General features: G+C 42.9%; 1 protein-coding gene across 6 annotated transcripts in view; it reads right to left on the bottom strand.

Annotated features, from left to right (window-relative positions):
• The window catches only part of KIF13A (kinesin family member 13A), a 199,329-nt gene that overhangs the window by 53,166 nt on the left and 122,412 nt on the right, over window positions 1-23,751 (bottom strand). For all 6 annotated transcript variants that reach the window (XM_054017820.1, XM_054017824.1, XM_054017823.1 and 3 more), the window contains 7 exons: window positions 18,561-18,672; window positions 16,442-16,654; window positions 13,245-13,355; window positions 11,872-12,006; window positions 3,191-3,321; window positions 1,014-1,100; window positions 740-906 (listed from right to left, as the gene is read on the bottom strand). In XM_054017820.1, coding sequence (XP_053873795.1) covers window positions 740-906; window positions 1,014-1,100; window positions 3,191-3,321; window positions 11,872-12,006; window positions 13,245-13,355; window positions 16,442-16,654; window positions 18,561-18,672 — 956 coding nt within the window. The remainder of the gene's footprint in view (window positions 1-739; window positions 907-1,013; window positions 1,101-3,190; window positions 3,322-11,871; window positions 12,007-13,244; window positions 13,356-16,441; window positions 16,655-18,560; window positions 18,673-23,751) is intronic.

The raw sequence follows: 23,751 nt of genomic DNA, 5'->3' as shown, positions 1-23,751 counted from the left end.
ATCTGGGAAGCCAACAGTTTTCTCATTTCAAGTAACATTTCCAATATCTGCAGAAAGTGGATTAAGTAGCATATGAGCTTTTACATTTCAATACAGGCAATTCTAATTTGTTAAACACTAAACATTGAGATTCTTCTGCATGAGACATCCTTTAACAGATTTTAATAAGTAAGGATTGTATAAAATACTGTGAGCTTAACAACTGTCAAAGCATGCTGGCTGATTATTTTGCCAAAATGTCTGTTCTGGTTTCGCTACTGTCTTGTTAACAATGTTATGGTATCACATCAACAGTATGTGATGGAAAAGAAAGGATGAAATTGCCATAAAATACATTTCAAAGTTAAATTTATAGCATACTTTCACAAGTAATTGTAGTCAAGAGTTTAGCAGGTTTTAGAAAAGGATTAGACATTTATATGATCATCGTTCACAGTTACATTATATAGGACAATAATGTGGAAAGAATAAAGACCAAGATGCTTCAAAGCATATGCTAATCATTGACTGATTGGGTCAGGAAGAAATTTCACCTGTGGGCAGTTTATTCTATAATTATCCAGGACTGCATTTCTTGCATCCTCCTCTGAAGCATCCAATATTGGCCTCTAACACAGAGGATACTGGACTAGATGGATAACGGATATGCTCCAGCAACTCCTAAATTCATATATCTAAGATTTTTTTTAATTGGACCCAAACAACCTTTGTGTGTCACTTGATATGATAATTCTCTTACCATTACTATTCAATGTTTTCATTATAACTTCCATTTGTGCAAATTCATAGTTGTAATCTGGTTCTGAAGAAGCTTCACTAGTCGCATCCAAATCCTGTTCCGCTAACACGGTTTCTTTTTCAAAGTCTTTCAACCAATCTCGTCGCTTCCTCTTTGGCAGATTGATTCTATTTAAAAATTTAAAAGTGATTTAAGATTTTAAAACCAACAAGAGTGAAAATAGGTAAGCAAATAAGGTGTGTGAGTGGAAGGAAATCAAAAAATATACAATTACCTAAAAAAGTGGTTGTTTCCCCATAGGATTCTATCTCCATGCCACAGCTGAGTGGCACTACATACCAGTGTGCCATTTACACAGGATCTAAAAGAACAATAAGACCACTTTGGTGAGCTAACAAAAATGATATATGGAAAATACCTACAAGTTTATCTAGTCCAGGGGTCGGCAACGTTCGGCACGCAGCTCGCCAGGGTAAGCACCCTAGCAGGCCGGGCCAGTTTATTTTCCTGCTGATGCGGCAGGTTTGGCCGATCGCGGCCCCCACTTGCTGCGGTTCGCCGTCCCGGTCCAATGGGGACGGCAGGAAGTGGCGTGGGCCAAGGGATGTGCTGGCCGCGGCTTTCCGCCGCCCCTATTGGCCCGGGATGGCGAACCGCGGCCAGCGGGGGCCGCGATCGGCCGAACCTGCCATGTCAGCCGGTAAATAAACTGGCCTGGCCCGCTAGGGTGCTTACCCTGGCGAGCCGCGTGCCGAACGTTGCCGACCCCTGATCTAGTCTATTTTCCCCACCTATGCAAGATCATATGTAATACACCATACACAGACTAACAAAGTTCTTATTAAAGTGTAAATGTGAAAGGTTGCTAATGAATGATCAATTCCCACTGCCTTTGAAAAACTGCTGCTGTTGCACCTCTGCACTATAAACAGTAGAGGGAGAGGGCTTCCATTTTAGTTTCATAGCTGGTGATTAAAAAAAGCCGCATGCACATTCCAGAAACTGGGTCACAGACTGTTCATTGTAAACAGTCTGTGAACCTAGTTACATTTAAACACTATTAGAAAAAGCTTATGCATGGTTATTTTACCATTTCTAAGGAAACCTCTAAGAAGCAGATTAGTCTAATAGATGGTAAATATTGCTAATACATATCATAGATGATATATAATTTATTTATACATATGCCTTATATCACTGAATTTCATTCTTTTGATAAATTGGGCTTCTATTAATCAAAAGTTTCTATTTTTGAGAAATTTTGAAAAACAGCATTTGCATCTAGGGTCATCTATATTTAAGCTTTATTCATGAAAAAGTGAAATGGAATTGTTTGGTTCTTGCTTCTGTGGCTCAAAGCAGAAAAATAAATCAAATAGTATTTCCCTCTAAAATGTAATATCCTAGATGAAATGCAATACTGTCTCTTCAGAGTCAGAGTTCTGAATTCAGTTTTGTGTCAAATATCTTATGTGTCAGATATGAAATAATCCATTCTGTTTAAAGTTGTAACTCTGGTAACAAAGTTCATGCTGATATAAACATCCCAGAAACAACTACTTAAGCATTTCAGATCAGTCACAAACAAAACATTGTTATATGATTTTCCACTGACATTCTCCTGTTCTTGCCAGTCAAAACTCCGAACTCCTTGTACTGTAACTCTATCACCATAAGTCTGAATACCATCTAGCTGGAATTTTGTAATTTACATTATTAGTCTGCAGCACTGCAATGTACACGCTAAGATGTACTTTATAAAATGCACAGTGAAGATAGGGTTTGGAAAAATAGATATCCCTCAATCTTTTGTTTACCATATAATGCCTATATTTATGAAATTAATTAAACAGTAAGATCACAGGCAGTATATTTGTGTGAAATTATTGCACATGCCATACGTGATGTTACAAGGCTGAACAGCTTTAAATGCTAGCAAAGAAGAAACAATCCCTATAAATGGAATGTTCCTATAACTCTAAAAGAGCAACAAGAGGGAAGAGAATCTGGATTCATACATTTACTGGGCATTATTATAATTGAGACTTTCAGATGAAATGTATCTATTCTCATGAAGCCTAAGAGAGTGAATTCACAGGGGTAGAATTCATCCATCCAACTAATCAACAGGCTGCTATTCCATCCCAGAGGTTAGAATAGCAGCAGCTGCACATCTCTATCATCCTGCCTATTCCACAGAGTCTATGTAAACAATGATCCCATCCTTGTTCCCAAGACCTCCTTAATTATGGTTTATCCAGAACCAGCCTGGAGACTTCCTCTTTGGCATGGAGGTCCGTTTTGTCTTAAGTTTCTGTTGACATCACCTGAATTGAAACTGGTTATTGACCAGAGCACACAGTATTTGTGACATAGTAAAATAAAAATGCATGCACCTTTTGGTGATGAGAAGCAAACATTGCACAGGACAAGTGTGCTGAACTTCCTTACCTTGCATTTTCTTTTGGTGTGAGAGAAACTTCCCCATCTAATGCAATGTCAATCTCACAGTGCTCTGGTTGGATCCCTATACCAAAGAGCTGTATGTCCTGAGAGGTATCTGCACCAACCCTGGTGTGGTCCTGGTTCATAGGTTATTAATAAAACATCAATGAAAATCAAGCAAACTGCTTCCCTTTATATAACTTATCAGATACAACTTACAACAAAAATATTAACATAACAAGAATGGAAAATGCATAACCAACACTCTGAAATCCTATGCTGGGGACTTCCACACAGCAAAAAATAATGCTGGTCTGACAGAGGTAAAACTGAAAGAGGCAACTAACCAATTCTTCTATGCAGCATTTCATCTTAGTAGTTTTGTTATATAAATCATAAAACACCACAGAAGCAAATTAACTCTGATTTAAAATGTTCACAAGTCTCTGTGGTGCATATGCATTACTGCACATAGTAAGGGCACACTAGAACTGAGGTAAGCATACTGTATTAGTCAACTCAGTTCCATAGCTTTTGTCTCTTAGAATCTGACCCAAATGGAGAGGTTACTCATATTGTGCAGTAACTGGCGTTTCAATTGTGTCCCCCTATAAGTGCTCCATTTCAGATGCACTTGCATCCCATGTGCCTTTGATCCAAGAATTTTGGTAGTAAGGGCCGTTTGGCCCATGCATGCATGCTACGCATCCTTGTGCCCCATATTCCGAGGGTACATAGGGCTATACAGGTGCAGTGCCCTCAGTTCTTTCTCCACCATAAAGTCATACAGAAGAAACTCTGAAGCAGAGGGGAAGGAGGGCAAGTAGTGGAGTACCCATAGACAGAGAGACACATCTCAAAGAACATTTGCTGCCCAAAGTAAATAACCTGTACTACTACTTCAAGTACTATCCCTATGAGCGCTCCACTTCAAGTGACTTCTGAGCAGAACCCTCATGAGAAGGAGAGAGCTTTGGAGCAGAGTCCAACATGGAAGAAAAGACCGGATTCCCAAGGACAGCATCTCATCTAGAAGAATGAATAACTGCTCAGTGCTTGGAAAAAGTACGTATTAAAGTCCAAGCTGCAGCCTTGCAGATCTCGACAATGGGGATGTGTTTGAGTAATGCCATAGAGACAGAAAGAAACTTCCTGGAATGGGCTAGTATCCTAGAAGGGGGTTGTATATTGGCAGCTTCATAACAAGAAAAAAAGACATGCAGAAATCTACCTCAAGAGTCTCTGGTTGGAAACTGTGGTAACTTTGGATCTGATGGCAATCGAAACAGCCTGGGAAACTTCTAAATAGTCTGGTTCTTTCCAAATAGAAGACTAGTTCCCTACTGTTGTCTAAATTATGGAAAGCAGAATTTTCCCTGGTCTGACATGGTTTGGGGGAAAAAATTGGAGATTGAGGTCTTGATTGATGTGGAATTCAGACAATGTCTTAAGTAGAAACTTAGGATGTAGACTAATTTTTTGTTCTTGGAAAACACTATAAAGGGAGAGTCTGCCATTAAAGCTCCCATTTCTCCAATTCTTCGAGCAGAAGTGAGGCCCACCAAAAAAGCTGTTTTCATTGCTAGGTGAAGACGGGAACAGGTGCCCATCTGTTCCAAAGGGGGTTTTATAAGACATTTGAATATGAAATTTAAATCCCATACAGGGATAGGATCTCTAATGTGAGGAAAAAAGCTGTGGCGGTATGATCAAACACTGAGAATCCTTCAACCGGGGAACAAAAGCCATTATAACAACCAAGTGAACCCCAATGGAACTCATAAATAATCCTGACTTTAATGCCAGCAGACAGTTGAGGACAGCAGAGAAGGGAGAATGAACAGATGAAAGATGTCGCTGGTCACACTAGTGATGAAATCTTTTCCATTTTTGCAGGTAAATATTTCGCACAGACTTTTTCCTACTGTTTAATACCACTCACCGTACCTCTGCAGAGCAGGGAGTCTCTATTCCTGTGAACCTTCGAGTAACCAAGCCTTGAGGCAAAGGACTCCTTGGTTGGGATGGAGAGTCTGAGCAGTGTCTTGAGACAGAAGACTGGGAATTGTCAGAAGACTCATCACCAGACAAACGGAGGGTAGAATCAAGTAAGGATAGTAGGCCTGCCTGGGCCACACTGGAACAATTAATATGATCTTGGTTTTGTCTTGATCTTGATCACCACTTGATCTTCTTCACCACTCTCAATATCGGGGCATTGGAGGAAATACAAACAGAAGGCCTCTTGTCCACAGAACAAGGAAATATCTTCCAGTGCATGAGGGCATAACCCTCCTCTCTTGAGCAAAATAGCCTGTTAGTAAGGGTGGCAAAGAGATCCACTTCTGGAAATCCTCAAGTCTGAAATATATGATTGAGAGTCTAGGAGTCCAACTCCCCATTTGTAATCTTGAAGGAAGCATCTGCTTAGATTGTCGGTTATGATGTTTTGTAGGTCTGGAACTTAAGTTGCTGAAATAAGGATGTGATTGGCTATATATCAATCCCATAGCTTTATTGCTTCTGCACAAAGGGAAGGGGATCGCCTCCCCCCTCACTCTCCTATCAGTTGATGTAGAACATACAGGCTATTTTGCCTGTTGTGATTTTGATGGATTTGTCCCAGATTAATGGAAGGAAGTGAGACCAGGCAATCCAGACTGCCCAGGAGGCTAAGGTGTAATCGTGCTTCTTAGCAGACCATTTGCTTTGAATGGTGTGGTTCCCTAAATGTCACCTTCCCAAAACCTACCAAGGAGGCACCTGCCATTATGGTGATGGTTGGGGATGACTGGTTAACGAAACACTTGCACAAACACTGCCTGGGTTCTTCCACCAATTGACAGTCTTTGACACCAGTCTGTTCAGGCTGTGTTTGTTTGTGGGTATAAACGGTCCTGAGCCACCCCTGGAAACAGCGCAGCATAATCTGGCATGTCATGTCATAAAGGTATAAGCTGTCCCCGTAGTTGAAGGAAATTTCTTGTTGATGTCTGTGGACTGACTTGAATTTTTGAAATGAGGTTTGTTAATGTCATGAACCTGTCCATGGGAAGGTAAGCTCTGACTGATTCTGCATCTAAGGAGGCCCCTTTGAATTATATCATTTGCACAGGGCTCAAAATGGATTTCTCAATGTTGCGCTGAAGACCCAGCCTGAAGAATCAGGACATTGCTGTCTTTGTGGCAGAATGAACCTTGTTTTAAGACCAGTTCTCGAGCAGCCAATCATCGAGGTATGGAAAAACAATTATCCCCAGTTGAAGCTAAGCGACGATCTCTGACAATACTTTCAATACCACCCTTGGGGCAGTAAAAAGGCCAAAAGGAAACACTCTATACTGGAAGTGATCTTGACCAACCAGAAAACTGAAGGAATCTCTTGTGAGAAGGATGAATCATGACATGAAAATATGTATCCTGAAAGCCCAGGAGCGAAAATGAATCCATTGGCTCCAACTACGGAATTATAGGTGCAAGAGTCACCACCTTGAATTTCTGGGTTGTCACAAAGTTGTTTTAGAATCTTAAATCTACAATCGGTCTCCAGCCCCTGTAATTTTTTGGGATCATAAAATACTTGGACTAAAATCTCTTCCCGACGTGGTGAGCTGGAACTGGTTCTATGGCTCCTATGCTTAGAAGGGAAGCTATCTCCCATATCAGAACTGCTCATGAGAGAATTTCCTGAAAAGGGGCAAGGAAGGGAAGTTAAACGGATGGAGTAACCTAATCTTAGAACCTCAACACCCATGATGTAATCTTCTGCCACACAGGATGAAAATGGTGGAGAGAGACTCCAAAGTGGGAGGAAGCAGGTAGAATGGTGTCGTTGCAGCTATATGATGTGAGGTTGTTCCAAACCCTCAACCAATCTGTCAGAACTGTCATTTTGATGAAGATAATTGAGTTGTAGATGCAGACCAAGTAGGCAGGCTCTGTCTTCGCAACCTCAACTTCTTTCTGAGGGGCTCTGAAATCCTGAAAATTCAATAGGGCAGGATCTCTGTGCCGTTTGAAATCTGCTAAACTTTTGTTTGCTTGCAAGTGTATACATTTCAAGGAATCACAAGGTGACCCTGGAATCCTTTGGGTTGTACAAGGATTCATCCGTGGATTCAGCAAAGAGTTTTAATTGCTCGTAGGGGAGATATTCTACCACATTTTCGACCTCTCTCTGGAACCCAGACAGTTAGAGCCAGGATGTTCAAAACAGGACCACTGCTGTAGAAATAGAACAAGCTGCAGTGTCAACTGTATCATTGCTTGCAACAAGGTCCTAGCAAGCAGCTGACCCTCATTAATAATGGATTGGAATTATTCACGATATTCTGCCAGAAGGTGCTCAATAAAGGTGGCAAACTTAAAATAATTTGTATGGTAATATTTTGCCATAAGAGCCTGGAAATTTGCAATCCTAAACTGAAGCTTTGCAGATGAGCAGGTCTTACGGCCAAACAGGTCAAGATGTTTTTGGTCTTTATCATAAGGTGTGGATTCAGTGTGCTGCTCTCTACCACATTTACTCACTGCTTCTACAACCAGACAGTTAAGTGCAGGATGGAACAATAAAAATTCAGAGTTCTTGGTTCGGACGTAATTTATTTATTTTTAATTGGCACACTTGCATGTCAATGGTATTGTTGCTGGGCTCTGCCAAATGGTCTTGGCAGGGTTCAGCGGGGCTTTATTGATGACCAGGTGTCCATTGTAGAATATCCAGGACTTATGCTGCGACTCTCTGACCTCCTCTACAGGAATCTATAAGTAGTTTGCAATATATTTAATTAAGTCCTGGAATTGTCTGAAGTCATCTGCCAGAGAAGGCATCTTCTCATCTGGAGAAGATAAGGAAATAGTCATTTGTGGAATAGCCTCCTTACCTGCTCTGGCCCCCCGCTGTTCAAAGGATTCCTCTGGTTGACAGAGTGGAGGAGATGGAGTAGGAGAATGTTTTCTTCTATGGTCCCCACAAAAAGAACTAGAACCTGCGAAAACTGCTATCTATATGCAGCCCAAGCACCCCAGTATGGTCACTGAAGAGGTCCATAAGTTATGGGTGGTAGCATCCAATGCTGCTCAAACCAGCATGAAGGGGGACAGGTCCATCCTGGGTGTAGCTCCTCCCTTTCCCCAAAAGGGTCAGGTGCAAGGTCCCTTGCTTAATTTAAGTAGGGGAATCCTGCACTGAGATCTGGGAGTCAGAATCCTCATCTAAAGGAGGAGTTCCACCAATCTCAGAAGGAACCAGAGAACAAGCTGTACCGGGGGAAGTACAAACTTTGATAACCATGTCAATCTCTGTACCAACAGACATTCACCCACTAGCAGGGGAGACTCTGGCTCATCTGAGACAAATAAGTCTCTGGAGTATCTAAATTCCTGTGGTACTGGATGGATCTGAGTTCGCAAGGGGCAACGTTCCACAGTCAGCACTGAAGGCACAGACTGTTCAGGTGAGTCTCGTCCAATGGAGGTTGAGGGTACTGAAGAAGATGGTAGCTTGGGTGGAGCAAAGATAGCATGAGAAGTGTGGCATCTCCTTGGTACCACAGGCATCTGGGTGAGCAGCTTCGGTATGGAAAGGGTTGTAGGTACCACCCTTTTAGAAGCAGAGTGCTTAGACTCCTTCACTAAAGGGTCTTGGTTCTGTAAGTATGGAGAATGACCCAGGTACCGAGACATGTTTGGAGCCTTTAGTCTTAGAGGAGCTCGAAGTCCTTAGCATAGGGTTGGTACCAGAGCCTGGAGCCTCAGTGAGACCCATATTGAGATGTGAGGTCTCCAATGAGGTCTAATGTTGAGGAGACTGAGGCTCTCTCGAAGTGAATTTTTTATGAGGAGAATGAGTCCTCTTTTTATAGGTCTCTCCTGAGCAGATCTGGGCAAATGTGCAGACATTGATGGGGCTACGCTCACTCAGAGGCAGATGGCCAGGGTGCAGTCTCCTGGCCTGGATCTGAGGCCAGACAGAGAGAATCTTCCATCGTTAAGTTTTATCTCCCAATTCTTCCTAGGTCTGCTTTTAAATGCTGAGCAGATGCTACACTTCTGAGGGATATGCATTTCTCCCAAGCAACAGAGATACCAAGAATGCCCACCACTGATTGGGAGAGCTTCCTGGCAAGCGAGGCAACATTTGAAGTCTGGAGATCCTGGTTTACCCCAGGCCAACTGGGAACTTGAAAGTAAAAACTCCTGGAAGGGAAGGGATTATAAACAAACTCCTCTACAAAATGGACCAGGTATAAGAAAAAAGTTAAAGAAAAAAAGATAACTAGATGCAGGAACAAGCTTTGAACAATATAAGAGGGCACATTAAATGCTCTGTCTCAGGCTGAGGAGGCTAAGCCTATACTGAGGGTGGCTTACTCACCCAGCTCTATATATCCTCAGTACAGGGCACAAGGACATGTAGAGCACACGCATGAGTTTAATAGGCACTGCTACAAAAAAATCTCCGATCCAAGGCACATGGGGTGTTCACACACCTAAAGTGGAGCACCAATACTGACGCTACTTGAAGAAGAGGGTTACATTTCTGGAGCAACATGCCAACTCCTAACCACACAGCTGATGTCAATGGGAGCTCCACAGATAAAGTTAGGGCTGGAAAGAACCTTGTGGAGAGTCTAGTCCAGAGTTCCTCAATCTGTTTGATACTAGGAACTGGCTTGCAGTCTTCCTCAACTGTGTAAGGGAGATCTCATGGACCAGTCATTGAGAAACACTGGTCTAGTCCACTCCCCAGAACATGCTATAAGCTTGTGCATGGCAGGTTTCTCTACCAACTCCCCACAGGTATTACATCCATACTCGAACACTTCTAACACAGATAAGCCCTCTGCAACTACCCAAGGGAGACACCATCATTCCAAGTCTCATTACACAGCTCATTAAAGATAATATTAAAAGGGTGAACCATTTCAGTGTATTTATAACTATGATTTCCTTATTTTTAAACAGTACAATACAAAAGCTCCCTATCATTAAACATTTATCTAAAATAGAAACTGACTATTATGCAGATAATGATAGTGACCTCTTTTGTAAAGCATTCTGAGATATACTGACAAAAGGGCTATGTGAGAGCTAAGTATTATTATAATGAACAGTGCTTTCTCTGTCATTCACTTGGGAGGGAGCTTGTAGTGTCAGAACATTTCCTACATATATTGATATAGTAGAAGATTTGCACTGACACTATTTCACATTCAAATAAGAGCATCTCCAGTAACCGGAATGGACAGAAGTTAGTGTCATGAAGAAAAAAGTTAGGAAAAATGTATTACTCAAATGTTTAACAGCTTTATTATGTTACATTTAAAGTGTGTTTTTACTCTTAAGAGTGATTACCAAAAATGGCCCTTTCATACTGACTAGACTGGCTTTCTGTATTTTAAATATCAGGGGGTAGCTGTGTTAGTCTGTATCTACAAAAACAACAAAGAGTCTGGTGGCACCTTAAAGACTAACAGATTTATTTGGGCATAAGCTTTCGTGAGTAAAAACCTCACTTCTTCGGATGCATCCGAAGAAGTGAGGTTTTTACTCACGAAAGCTTATGCCCAAATAAATCTGTTAGTCTTTAAGGTGCCACCAGACTCTTTGTTGTTTTTGTATTTTAAATGTTTATCATGATGCAATATTTTAATTGATATAAGGAGATTAAGAGCTATATGACTACAAGTCTTTCTGTAATCGGAAACTGAAAATTAAGTTTAAAAAAAAAAAAACAGATTTACTCCCTATACGTATTCAGAATGATATCTGCTCACTTTAGATAGCAAAAGTATGTTTTTACTGCCTTTTGCTCCTGTTAGCCGATGCAGCTAAAAGAAAGCAAGCTAGATCCTATTTCTTCTTTAGCATCAACAGAATTGCTTACTAAGGGACAGATTCCACCACCCTTACATATTGGATAGTACATTACTTCATGAGTACTCCCATTAGAATCAATGGGACAATTTAGGAAGTACAGTACTACACAGCGTGAGTGAGGGTGATGGAATCCAGCCCCAAGTTTTAATCAGTTACATTGTGCTAATCTACTGAAGACAATGGAGTTGCATAGGTGTAACTGGGGGCTTAGTTTGGCCTGCAAAAACTTTATTATTTATCAACCAAGGATATCTGATAGAGTCATTGAATGAATTATGGAACCATTTGTTCAGAATACTTGAATTGTTTCTTAGAACTAGCCTATGCTAATATGGTATAGAAATCAAACACTGTGGGGCTAAACAGATGGTAGTTTCCAGATTTGATCCCTGGAATCCAATTCTCACTTCATGGGTAGGAAGGAATTGCAAGTGCTGTGCAGGAGTGCCTCACATCAACTTCTTGGGAGCAGTGCTGATGGAGTCCAAAGGGGAGTCACATCTAGTCTTCAGTTGGAAAAACTGGGGCTGCAACACAGGAGTTTACATAACACTTGCACACACTAAGCCTGGTTCTCCTGTCTCGCCATCATGAATCAGGAGTTACCCCATTGAAGTCAATGGAGCTAAAGTGCCAGGGAAAATATAAGTCTATGCAATTGAGGGGGAAATCAGGACAACTCTACTTTGCTGTAACTAATCCTATGAGTCCATCATTCTAAATTCCAAATTCTTTCAGAAATTAAAAACAAGATTGGTCTTCAGTATGATTTGTTAAATATGTCAATGTCCTGTTTGCATTCTTACCTTTAAATAATAAACCAAAAGTTCATTGAGTGCAGGGTCTGCATTCAGATTAACCAGGTAACACTTGTCATCCCCAACCTTGATACCAGAGGACTCTAGGGAAATTCCCATGCTTTCTAGTTGCCTTTGCCTCTCCTACAAACACATAAAAAGGTTAATCTCACATATTATAATTTGCTGAGACAATAAAATAATTAAATGAAAGCAAGGAGTAAGGCTGAATACTAATCTACACACAGGACACTGTTACTAAAAGTACTATCACGTAAGTTACGGTAAAAGGATCAACTAAAACAGACAATGATCATACCCTGTATTCTTCTTTAGATTGTAATATTATGCACCATGACCTACTCCTTTAATGTTCACTCACTTTGAAAAACAAACACTTACTTAGGCAAGTAGTCCTACCAACTTCAGTGGGACTGCTCACATGAGTAACTACTATGCACCATATGGGTTGCAGAATCAGGTTCTGACTCATCATGTCAATTGCAAATTTGTCACATTACATGCAAATACCAGAAAGATAAGCATACTAGCAGCTATGATTTCAGGTTTAGGGGCATGCCATAAAGGAGCGTGGGCTCAGAGTTTTATTTTGTTTTTAAAAAGCTACAAAGTACCTACTACTAATAGAAACATTTCCCCAATTTTGTAAGTAATTCAGCAAAAGTGTTTTTGTTTGGATCTAAATGTTATTTTGTAGTAGTTGCAACCCAACATCATAACATACCACTGATGCATGAGAACTTGAAAGTGTAACTGACTTATTCACTCTCCAAGCTACAAAGAACAAATAGCATAAATGATGGCAAATAAATCAGAATCTAAAAATTCTGTAAGTTATAATCGAAGATAATGTTAGGGTTGTCTCCAAATTAGCTAAAGGTGTGAATTAAAAGTGGATTAGTTAAACTGCAGTAAACCCTTGCGTAGACACATTCAGAATTGAATTGGCCTTCATTTGGGTTATCTTAATTCTGAATTAAGCTATGATTTCACCCTACTTTGGTCTTACAAATCTGAAGTGCCCCGTACACACTGCCATTTGTTTTAAGTACATATAGTGGACTTTAGCTATCATGGCAGTGATCCCATTAAATCTATTCTAATGAAACTGTCAGTGTTAGCAAGTTACACTGTACTCTGGATGCAAGGTTGAATGAAATGATTAAAAAAAATGGAAAATACAGAAAAAGGATGAAAGACCAAGAGAAGGTGCCCCACAGAAGTAAGGGAGTAGAAAACAGCAATATCCATGGCCAGACTCAGCTATTGTAAGTCAGCAAAGATCCATTAAAGTCTATACAGTTATGTTGATTTACACCAGATGAGGATCCAGGTCTCAGTAGTTAAAGTATCTGGACTACCTGTGCAATTTCTTCTGTTTTCCTTAGCTTTTCTTCCCATGTGACTGTAAGTTCTTTTATCAGTTTTTCAGATTCTTCCAATTTTTCCTTCAGCTCTGGTGCTTTCAGGGCCTTAATGTTGAGAAGAAGAAAATTTTTACAATTTTAAAATATCATCATACATAAAATAACTCTGCTCAAGCTGGTTTTAGCAAGCTGCTGGCCACAGGTAGCAATTACCACCAATTGAGCCATGACAGGATTTTTCCTTTTCTTGTTGAGTTAATTTTACAGGGGAAACTGTGAATAGGTGAGATAGATTCTTAGTTGAGCACTGAAAGAATCAGTTGACAATAATGGGACAGTTTTTCAGCTGGTGCAAATCTAGGTAGCTCTATCAGAGTCAACAGAGCTATGCATATTCATCAAAGCTGAAGATCTGACCCAATATATTTATGCAAAAACTGGGTGACTATATTCAAACAAAAATATCTAACAAGTTTGTACTTGGATATTCTCAATCACCCTTCTTTAATTTATTCTTCTAACTACTATTTGGATTAAATGCCTTCACTAGATTCAGGACATATGTGGAGTTCCTAATATTTTGCCTATTCTGATTTTGTAGGTGGCCTAGCCAATTATAGAAAAATTGAGGATTGCAGATGAAAACTGGGACAGGCAGTGGGTATAAAACAATATCAGATGTGCTCTAGGACTAGGAGAGGCTTCTCACCCTAATGATTGTCAAAAAAATTAAACAAGGTGGTGAGACCATCCATGTGATCAGTAAAAATTCAGTAGGTATTTTTGTCTCTCATGATTCTTTGGTGTCAGTAAAAAGGTAGGAGAACAGTAAGCTTGAAAGTTTTACATAATTTAGTCAGACAGACAAGACAACAGGTAATTTTGGGTAAATTCAGAGCACTTTTAGGTAGCTTCAAATACATCCTTGACAATAGTAGAGAGACAGAGTGGATGAGGTAATATATTTTATTGGACCAACTTCTGCTGACGAGACAGACAAGCTTTCAAGTTTACAAAAAGCTCTTCTTCAGGTCTGGGAAATGTACTGAGAGGGTATGTCCACACTACAATTAGACACCCACAGCTGGCCCGTGCCAGCCAACTCGGGCTCATGGGGTTTGTGCTAAGGGGATGTTTAATTGCAATGTAAATATTCAGGCTGCAACCCTCCCATCTTGCAGGGTCCTAGAGCCTGGGATTTAACCCAAGCATGAACACCTACTCTGCAATTAAGTAGCCCCTTATCCCAAGTCAGCTGGCATGGGCCAACCAGGGGTTTTTAATTGCAATGTAGACATACCCAGAGTCCCACAGCTAAATACAAGGTGGAACAGATTGTTTAGCATAAGTAGATACCGTAATATATATCAAGAGACCATTCAAGGTAAGTGGCCTATTAACACATTTCCAATCATAGGGGTGAAAGGAAAAAAGTGGTGGGAGGGGTTAAATGGGTTATAGATTGCTGTAATAAGCCATAAATCCAGTTTCTCCATTCAGTCAATGATTTTTAGTGTCTAGCAAAGTTACGAATTTAAGCTCCATGGCTCATCTTTTGAAGGTGTTGTACAGGTTTCCTTTGACGAAACCCATATTTCAAGGGACCATTCAAAATGAAGTAAATGTTAACCACTTAGGCTAAACAATCTGTTCCACCTTGTATTTAGCTGTGACACACTGAGTACATTTTCCAGACCTGAAGGAGAGAGCTATGCAAACTTGAAAGCTCATCTCATCGGATCATGTTGAAGTTGATCCAATAAAAGATATTACCTCACTCACCTTGTCTCTCTAATATCCTGGGACCAATGCGGCTATACCAACACTGCTTGATAACAGTATTCAGTCAGAAGTTGCTCACATACCATGAACACAAATGACTGTTTAATACAAAAACAATTAATTTAACCTGATTTTTTTTTTAATTGTTAGAAGAATAGGTAAAATTAGGCATTTTTTTAAATTTATGGACGGAGTCAATAGTCTACAGTGCAAAGAAAAACAGGAGTTCATGGAAACTTTGCCATTTTAGCCTCATATATCTTCTTTAACAATCTCTACACTAGCTTTTCTTTCTTGCTTACACTACACAAATCCACCCTCAGATTCATCTTTAATCTCATCTCCTATTCTTTATGCTTGTCCAAAGCAGTAGTACTGAGAGGACTCAGTGATCGCCAGTGGTTCTCAACCAGGGGTACACACATATTCCTGCTGGTACGGAGAGGTCTTCCAGAGGACACATCAACTCGTCTAGATATTTACCTAGTTTTACAACAGGCTACATAAAAAACACTAGCAAAGTCAGTACAAACTAAAATTTCATACAATTACTTGTTTATACTGCTCTATATACTGAAATGTAAGTACAATATTTATATTCCAATTGATTTACTTTATAATTATATAGCAAAAATTAGAAAGTAAGCAAGTCTTCAGTAACAGTGTGCTGTGACATTTTTGTACTTTTATGTCTGATTTTGTAAGCAAGTAGTTTTTAAGTGAGGTGAAACTTGGGGAACGCAAGACTCCTGAAAAGGGTACAGTAGTCTGGAAAGAGTCTCTCTCTCTCTCTCTCTCTCTCACACACACACACACACACACACACACACACACACGAAAGACAAGTTCTGTATGACAGAGCTTACAATCTATGTGGGAGACAAGAGATGAAAATATATAGATGGGGGAAAACAAGGTTAACAGGGAGACCATTACTATTAGCATAATAGGCAGCGGTCACAGCAAACCAGTTCTTTTAGTGTTTTTGTTTCCCACTTAACTGCCCCCATTTAACTTAACCAAGCTACATCCCACTCCTTCAAAAAAAAAAAAAAAACATACAAAAAAGTTGAAAACCTACTATGCAGTTATGATCACAGGTCACTGTCTGTTCTGTGCTGTACTGCACAGCATCTACTTATGCCTTTAGATTAAGTTCTTCAGGAAAGGATCTAGTTTGGCAAGGTACACCTTCTGTACAACCCAGTGTATGCTTACAAGAGGCCCATGAACTATCAGATATTTCAGCTTATTTCAAGAAACCAAGTTAATGACTTACAATATAATTAACATAGCAATCTCACTTTCCATACTTTGTTGTAAGAACTACACATAGAACTAAATTCCTATCAACACACTTGACATTTCCTTATAGAACTCTAGATACACAGAGCTCCAAATTACTTTACCTCAGCTTGCGAGAGCTGTTCTTTGAGTTTTTCCACTTCTTCACGTAGTTCTCGAATGACCCTGGCATTTGGATCTTCATTTACCACAGCATGATTAACTATCCTTTTGGCTCTGTCTGCATATCTCAGCGTAGAGAGCGTTTCCTCATAATTGTCAGCTGATGGGCTAATTGTGGCTATCATGGCAGTTTGGCTGTTTCCTCCCAAGTTGTCCTGTAAAGCATAATCTTCGAAAGTTGGAGGAATACAGGACAGATTAAAACGTACCCCATGCTCTCTGTAGCCATAATGTGCCCTTGCAAAGAACGGATTTGAAATATGAATGACATCTATTTAGACACCAAGTGCACTGATTAATTTGAATTTGATCTGTAACTCAAACAATTTCTAGGTCTCAAGCATTAGACATGATCCCACTACAGATTAGTACCGTAGATAATAAGATATCACTGCTGGGAGAGCAAAAACAGCAGCAGAGAATCTGTTCCTAGTAATATGGAAAAAAGTCTGTAGCAGCAGCCACGCCCCAGCTCATAAACTGTATGCTCCGATCCCATAACACATCATGCTTACAGTTTGTCTATAACACAGGTTTTCAAACTGTAGGGCATACCTCTCCAGAGGAATGCGGAGGAATGTCTACGGGGGTCCAGCGCAGGGCTGGCCCCTCCTGATACCCAACCCCCTCTTGAGGTGGCTCAAGAAGGTAGGCTCAACTGGCCACATGTAGGAAACCTGTGTCTTTTTGCTCATGACCGTCATGCAAAGGAGCAGGCAGCGGCAAGACCAATGATGCACTTCTGCCTAGGTTGGGAATGGACAGCAGCTCCTCCAACCTGCACATAGATCCCACCACTTCCCCACTCTTGTGACAGGGATGGCTGTACTCCAACAGCTGCCCCATGATGACTTCACACTCCTCCCCTCACGGCATTTAGCACCGAAGTCAAACAGGCTGCCATTTTGAGCTGCAGATAAGTGTGGAGAGAGAGGAAGTGCTGGGGGGCTGCGTGGACAGTGGCTCCTGGGACCAAAGGTGAGGGTGTGGGCAGGGCTGGCTTTAGGGCGATTCACCTCATTCAGGCCCTGCACCCCTAAGAGGGCCCCACAACATCCCTAAGAACCCTCCACTGACGTGCCACTGAAGGCACCGGCAGCCAATAGAGCTGCCGTCAAAGTCCCGCCGCTGTCTTTGGCAGCAGCTCTTGTGAATCGGGCCTCACAGTGCCTAAAGCCGGCCCTCGGTGTGGGATGGGGCTTGTATTGTCCCAGAGCTACATGAGGCGCCCAAAGAGTTGTGCGGAGCTGCCCTCTTCCTATAGGTTCCTGCCACCCGGGGTCTGCCTGAGCGGGTTGCAGGCAGTCTCCCCAGCCCAGGTCAGGGTGGCGTGGTTCCCCCGGGTGATGGAACCTGTCAACCTTCAAACAGCATAAAGAAGCCCAGACAGGGGCCTCCGGGCCAGTGCTGCGGCAGAGGGGTGGGATCTCCACCTGCCACAGGCAGCCGCATGTTCCCCGGAAGGTTATTCCCTGCCCATGACTGCAGCTCTCCTGGCAAGCCACAGGCAGTCCGCGCGCAGCCCAGGAAGGAGACACTGTCAGTACCACCCAAGCTGTGTTACTTCGGGATCACTGTGGCTCCTTCTCCACCACTGCTGCAGCCAGACCCCGAAGCAGGAGTCACTGTGGGGTGCAAATCCAGGGCGCCCAGTGCCTCACTGTGTAGAAGGTGGCTTGCTCAACTGTCTGCCTGTTCACAGTCTCGCATTCATAGGCTCACCGCACACTTTCCTGGGTGCAGCTCAGAGCCCTGCTCTCCTATGTGTGACCATAATGCCCCTTGTAGGGCCCACACTGTGCTCCCTCACCCCCATTCAGAGCAGCGGCGGAGGCTTGGATGAGCCCCACATGGCAAGGCTTGGGGCAGCCCTGCACGGCAGGGCTCGGAGACAGAGCACCACCTCTACCCCCAACTCACCTGAGTGGGCCACCTAGCCTGTGGGTCTGTTTTGTCTGGGTTGCGGAGTGGGGGCAACTACAAATTATAAGTCAAAGGGGGGCTCAGCTCAAAGAGTTTGAAAACCACTGGTCTACAGAGTGAAATGAGGCTATGCGTTACCTTGAGAAGCCAAGTGAGTACAGAATCTCTATAAGGCACAAACTTGTTTTTCCCCTTTCCTGCTGCTTGGTCAGCAAGTGATGATATAACCAATCCCAGCGTTGAGAGTGACCTAAGAAAATAGCAAAACATTAACAGCTTTGAATATGTATTCCAAACAACATGATTTGGTAAAATGCAGAGGAGGAGGAGGACTTGAAAGAGAACTAGACTTTGTGGTTTGCAGTTGTTCATATACAGTTTCTAAAGATCCCTGTTAAAGTAACCATATTTATAAAAAGAGAATTGGATTCAGAGAGCAGTCTAAGTGGTTGCCTAGGATTCCATACTGCAACCTAATGAGACTAAACCAGAAAGTTTGGAGCTCAGTTTAAATATTAAAATATTTTAAATACTTCAGCATGTGAGGTTACAGCATCTTATGTATCCTTCCTCAGAGGCTAAAGTCCAAAGGTAAGAGACCTTTTGCCTCAATACTTCTTCATTAAGCACTGCTGATGGCACTGTAGAGCTGAATAAGAGGAACTGAAGTCAACAGAACTACTCACATGCTTAAGCATGTGCATAAATGTATGCAGGTTCAGGGCCTAAATTAGACTGACAAAATAGTTAAAGCACCAGGTTAAAGGAAGTTAGTCTTGTTTTAAAGCAAAGATTCTTACTCCCACCACCATGTTCCCAATCCGCACATAAACCCTTTACAAAGAATCAACTAACTAATGCTGATTGGATTGAGGAGCAGGTGGGAATAGTTGGCCCTTTATATATTCTACTTATATTTACATATTTTAATATACTGTATAGATATATTTTTACATTCGTACTTACACATCATATACATGTGTAAGCAGCGCCATCACTATACGCGACAGCAGCGCAGCTGCACCAGTACAGCTATGCTGCTGCAGCACTGTAAGTTTAAACAAGCCCTTAGATGCAGGGACAGTGGGTCTTGGCACAGTGCCTATCAGAATGAGCCATGACCCTGATTGGGGCCTTTGAGTGTTATTGCAATAAAAGCAGTAAATAATGGTCAAAAGATGTTGCATAAAAGTGCTTTAATGAGAGATCTGAAGGAGTTCCAGCTGTTACAACTCTTATGGAAAATGTTCCAATACCGTGCAGCAGAAGGACATACTGGGATGTTATAAGAGGAGGCATGGATGGAGTATAGACAAGGGAGTAGAAGGAAATAAGAATTTTGGGAGGGGCATGTCAAATTTGTCCTTATGATCACACATCCTAGCACAGGGTGGCCAACCTGTGGCTCTGGAGCCACATGAGGCTCTTCAGAAGTTAATATGCAGCTCCTTGTATAGGCACCAACTCCGGAGCTGGAGCTACAGGCGCCAACTTTCCAATGTGCCGAGGGGTGCTCATTGCTCAACCCCCGGCTCTGCCACAGGCCCTGTCCCCACTCCACCCCTTCCCGCCCCCTCCCTTGAGCCTGCTATGCCCTCACTCCTCCCCGCCTCCAGAGCCGCCTGCACACCACAAAACATCTGATCAGGAGGTGCGGGGAGGGAGGGGAAGATGCTGATCGGCCGGACTGCCGGTGGGCAGGAGACGCTGGGAGCAGGCGGAAGCTGATGGAGGGCTGCTGATGTATTACTGTGGCTCTTTGGCAATGTACATTGGTAAATTCTGGCTCCTTCCCAGGCTCAGGTTGGCCACCCCTGAACTAGCACGTATATTTGCCTATTTGTACATAGAATACCAGTGTCTGAATGACCATACCATGCAGCACAAAGGGGTATTTTAATTTTAAATTGTTGTATAAGTGAAAGTACATCAGCCTTTGCAGTACTGTCAGGGAAAATTGATTTCTGGATCCCTAATCTCTCATTTCCAGAGGCTGTGAAGATGGCAAATATTGGGGTGCCACACACTGCTCCAGACCAACCTCCCAAGACAATTAAGGAGCACCAATAGCAGACTCTTTAAGGGTGTGTTGTTGAATATCCATCAGCTAGAGCAGTGTTTCCCAAACTTGGGACGCCGCTTGTGCAGGGAAAGCCCCTGGCGGCCTGGGTCAGTTTGTGTACCCGCCCCGTCTGCAGGTCTGGCCAATCGTGTCTCCCACTGGCCGCGGTTCGCTGCTCCAGGCCAATGGGAGCTGCTGGAAGTGGCACGGGCCGAGGGCCATACTGGCCGCCACTTCCAGCAGCTCCCATTGGCCTGGAGCGGCGAACCGCAGCCAGTGGGAGCTGCGATCGGCCAGACCTGCAGACGCGGCAGGTAAACAAACTGGCCCAGCCTGCCAGGGGCTTTCCCTACATAAGCGGCGTCCCAAGTTTGGGAAACACTGAGCTAGAGGAACAGTGGCAAAAACAGAAGACCCCAGGAATAAGGAGAAATGTAAAAGCAAGAGAAAGTGGGAAAAGTTTTACCCAAGCAAGTAGTCCCAAGGAAAACACTAAAGCAACCTCTGCATCCAAAACTGCTCCTCAAAGGCCCTATGTAAAGCCAACTAATTTAACTGTATAGAGCAGGCTTTAATAAAGGGACACTTATTTTAGTGAAACAAATAGTCACTTATTAACACAGCATTAAAGATTTAACACTTTATTGCTACTTCAGAGAAAAATGGCTTTAACTAGGCAGTGTGGTCTAGTGGACAAAGCACGGAACTGACTCGGGAGCTCTAGTTTGATTCCCAGATCTACCAGTGACCTGCTGGGCAAGTCACTTCACCTTTGTACCCGAGTTTCCCCATCTGTAAAATGGGGATAACGATAGTGACCTCTTTTGTAAGAAGCTTTGAGATTTACCAATGAAAATTGCTACACAAGAGCTAGGTATTATGAATTATTATTAATAAAAAAATACAATCTGTTTTACACAGCTAATTGTTAACAAATGTAATAATACCAAAATAAACATCCCTTAAAAATACAAATGAAGAGATTGTAACAAAAGCCATTGTCTAAACATTGTAAGGGAAGTATTATGAGAAATGGCTGCAATAAAATAATTAAACTATTCCAGTGTCTACTTTGCTCCATAACTCACAATGCACTGGAGATGTGTAATTACTTTAATCTAATCTACACACTGTTGTCTGATATTGCTTACATAATGCCTTTTAACAAAAGCCACCACCACCACCCAATAAGCTGGGACAGTTCAGAAAGAGTAAGTTTACTTGGCAGCCTGGTGCAGAATACATGAAAGAGTCACTTCTGTGGGTTTCACATTTTCAACATCCCTTTTCCTTATACATGACTGGGCTCACTTGTTATTGTGCAGTTGGAGGCCTGCACATTCCGAACAAGTGCCTGAGGCAGCAGTGGTAGAGGTGGTGCTTGCATATCAGAGTGGAGAACACTGCCCTGAATGGCATAGTTTCAGCCCATTTTCATAGGGTTTTCATTGACATTTAGTAAATAGAACCCAGCTACTGCTCCTAGTATTATGAAAGCTACTCAGATCACAGTATTGTGGGCAATATTAAGTTTGTTTTCAAAGGCTTGCTTAGTAGTTACAATTATGATAGCAACAACTGTGGTTTTACTAAAAAGCATCGAAATTACGGCCTGTTTAAGAAGAGTGCTTTAACTCTTGGCAGGCACTAATCAATGGCTGATTTAGTCTGTGCCTCGTATTATGTGTTTTCTAGAGATTCCCCAGATACATTGCAAAGGACTGTGGGGTACCGCTGCCCCTATGGTCAGTATGCTAGCCAGTACTCTACTGGAAGAGAAGCAGGCACATTCAGCTCTTCTGAAGATCTTTGCAAGGACAGAGGAAGACCGTTATGGGGCGGGTCCCTTGAAAACCCTGATGGAGGGGAGACAAGTAGCCACCCAGCACCCTCTGGAAGGAAGGCTGGAGAGGGCCACCTTCTTATGTTATTTTTATATACAAAAAGAAGTCATATCTGGATGACTGTAAGCCTGAATGACTTACTTTAGGTTAAGGTAAATAACTAGAGAAAACAAACAAAGTCTCAATGAGAGAGCACAACATGTGCATCTCCTTTAAAAGGAGTTGCACTACCTCTGAGAACAAAACAGAAGTGCTCTCTGCAGAAAGCAGACTCCTTGCGGGCCGCACAAGTTTGTTTACCTGCCGCATCTGCAGGTTGGGCAGAGCGCGGCTCCCACTGGCCATGGTTTGCCGCTCCAAGCCAATGGGGGCTGCGGGAAGCGGCGCGGGCCGAGGGATGTGCTGGCCGCCCTTCCTGCAGCCCCATTAGCCTGGAGTAGTGAACCGCGGCCAGTGGCAGCCATGATTGGCCGAACCTGCGGACGTGGCAGATAAACAAACCAGCCCGGGCCGCCAGGGGCTTTCCCTGAACAAGTGGTGGCCCTAGTTTGAGAACCACTGTTCTAATGGATTATTGCCATTTCAAGCAATTATAGCCACTCTGCTTTTGACCTCATGATAAAAAAAACCTGGGATACTTTACAAGTCAGTCAAATTCACTGTCCACAATGTTATAAAATGTGTTGATTATCGCAAGATGGTGTGTTGCTAAAATTTTCAGTGCCATTTTGGAAAGCTCAACTATTGTCTCTGCCCCAAAGAGCTTACCATCTATTTCAGAGACATACTATTCTGAGTGACAATACAAAGTATGTGTGCTACACATTATTCACACATTTTAATAGGAGAAATGGTTTATGCTCAGTGTTCTGTGAAAATCAGTTCTCGTAGCACAACTTCTAGAAACAAACTTTAATTATTGGTTGCAATGCACTTTCAGAACGAGAGGGAAAAATCCAGGGCCGGCTCTGGCTTTTTTGCCGCCCTAGGCAAAAAAGTTACCCACCGCCCCCCCACCCCCTCCAGCGTGGCAGGGGAGGACGCTGAGCGCAGTCGCGGGCTCGCAATCCCCGACTGGCCGGAGTGCCAGGGGAAGGGCGGCGAGCCCGCCGCGGCCGCCGCTCTCCCCGGCGGCCAGAGCGCTGGGGGGAGGGCAGAGAGCCCCTGGCAGCCAGAGCGCCGGGGGGAGGGCAGAGAGCCCGGCCGGGGCTCTCCGCTCTCCCTGACCGGCTGGAGTGCCGGGGGGAGGGCGGCGAGCCCACTGCAGCTCCGCTCTCCCCGGCGGCAGGAACGCCGCGGGGAGGGCAGTGAGGTCAGTCACGGCCCCGCTCTCGGGCCGGAGCGCCCCGCTGCGCCGCCCCCCTCAGATGCTTGGTGGGCTGGTGCCTGGAGCCGGCCCTGGAAAAATCTACCTCTCTCAAAA

This window comes from Malaclemys terrapin, chromosome 2, assembly GCF_027887155.1.
Source record: "Malaclemys terrapin pileata isolate rMalTer1 chromosome 2, rMalTer1.hap1, whole genome shotgun sequence".
NCBI classification, from domain to species: Eukaryota; Metazoa; Chordata; order Testudines; family Emydidae; genus Malaclemys; species Malaclemys terrapin.
This window is presented reverse-complemented; position numbering and strand designations above follow the sequence as displayed.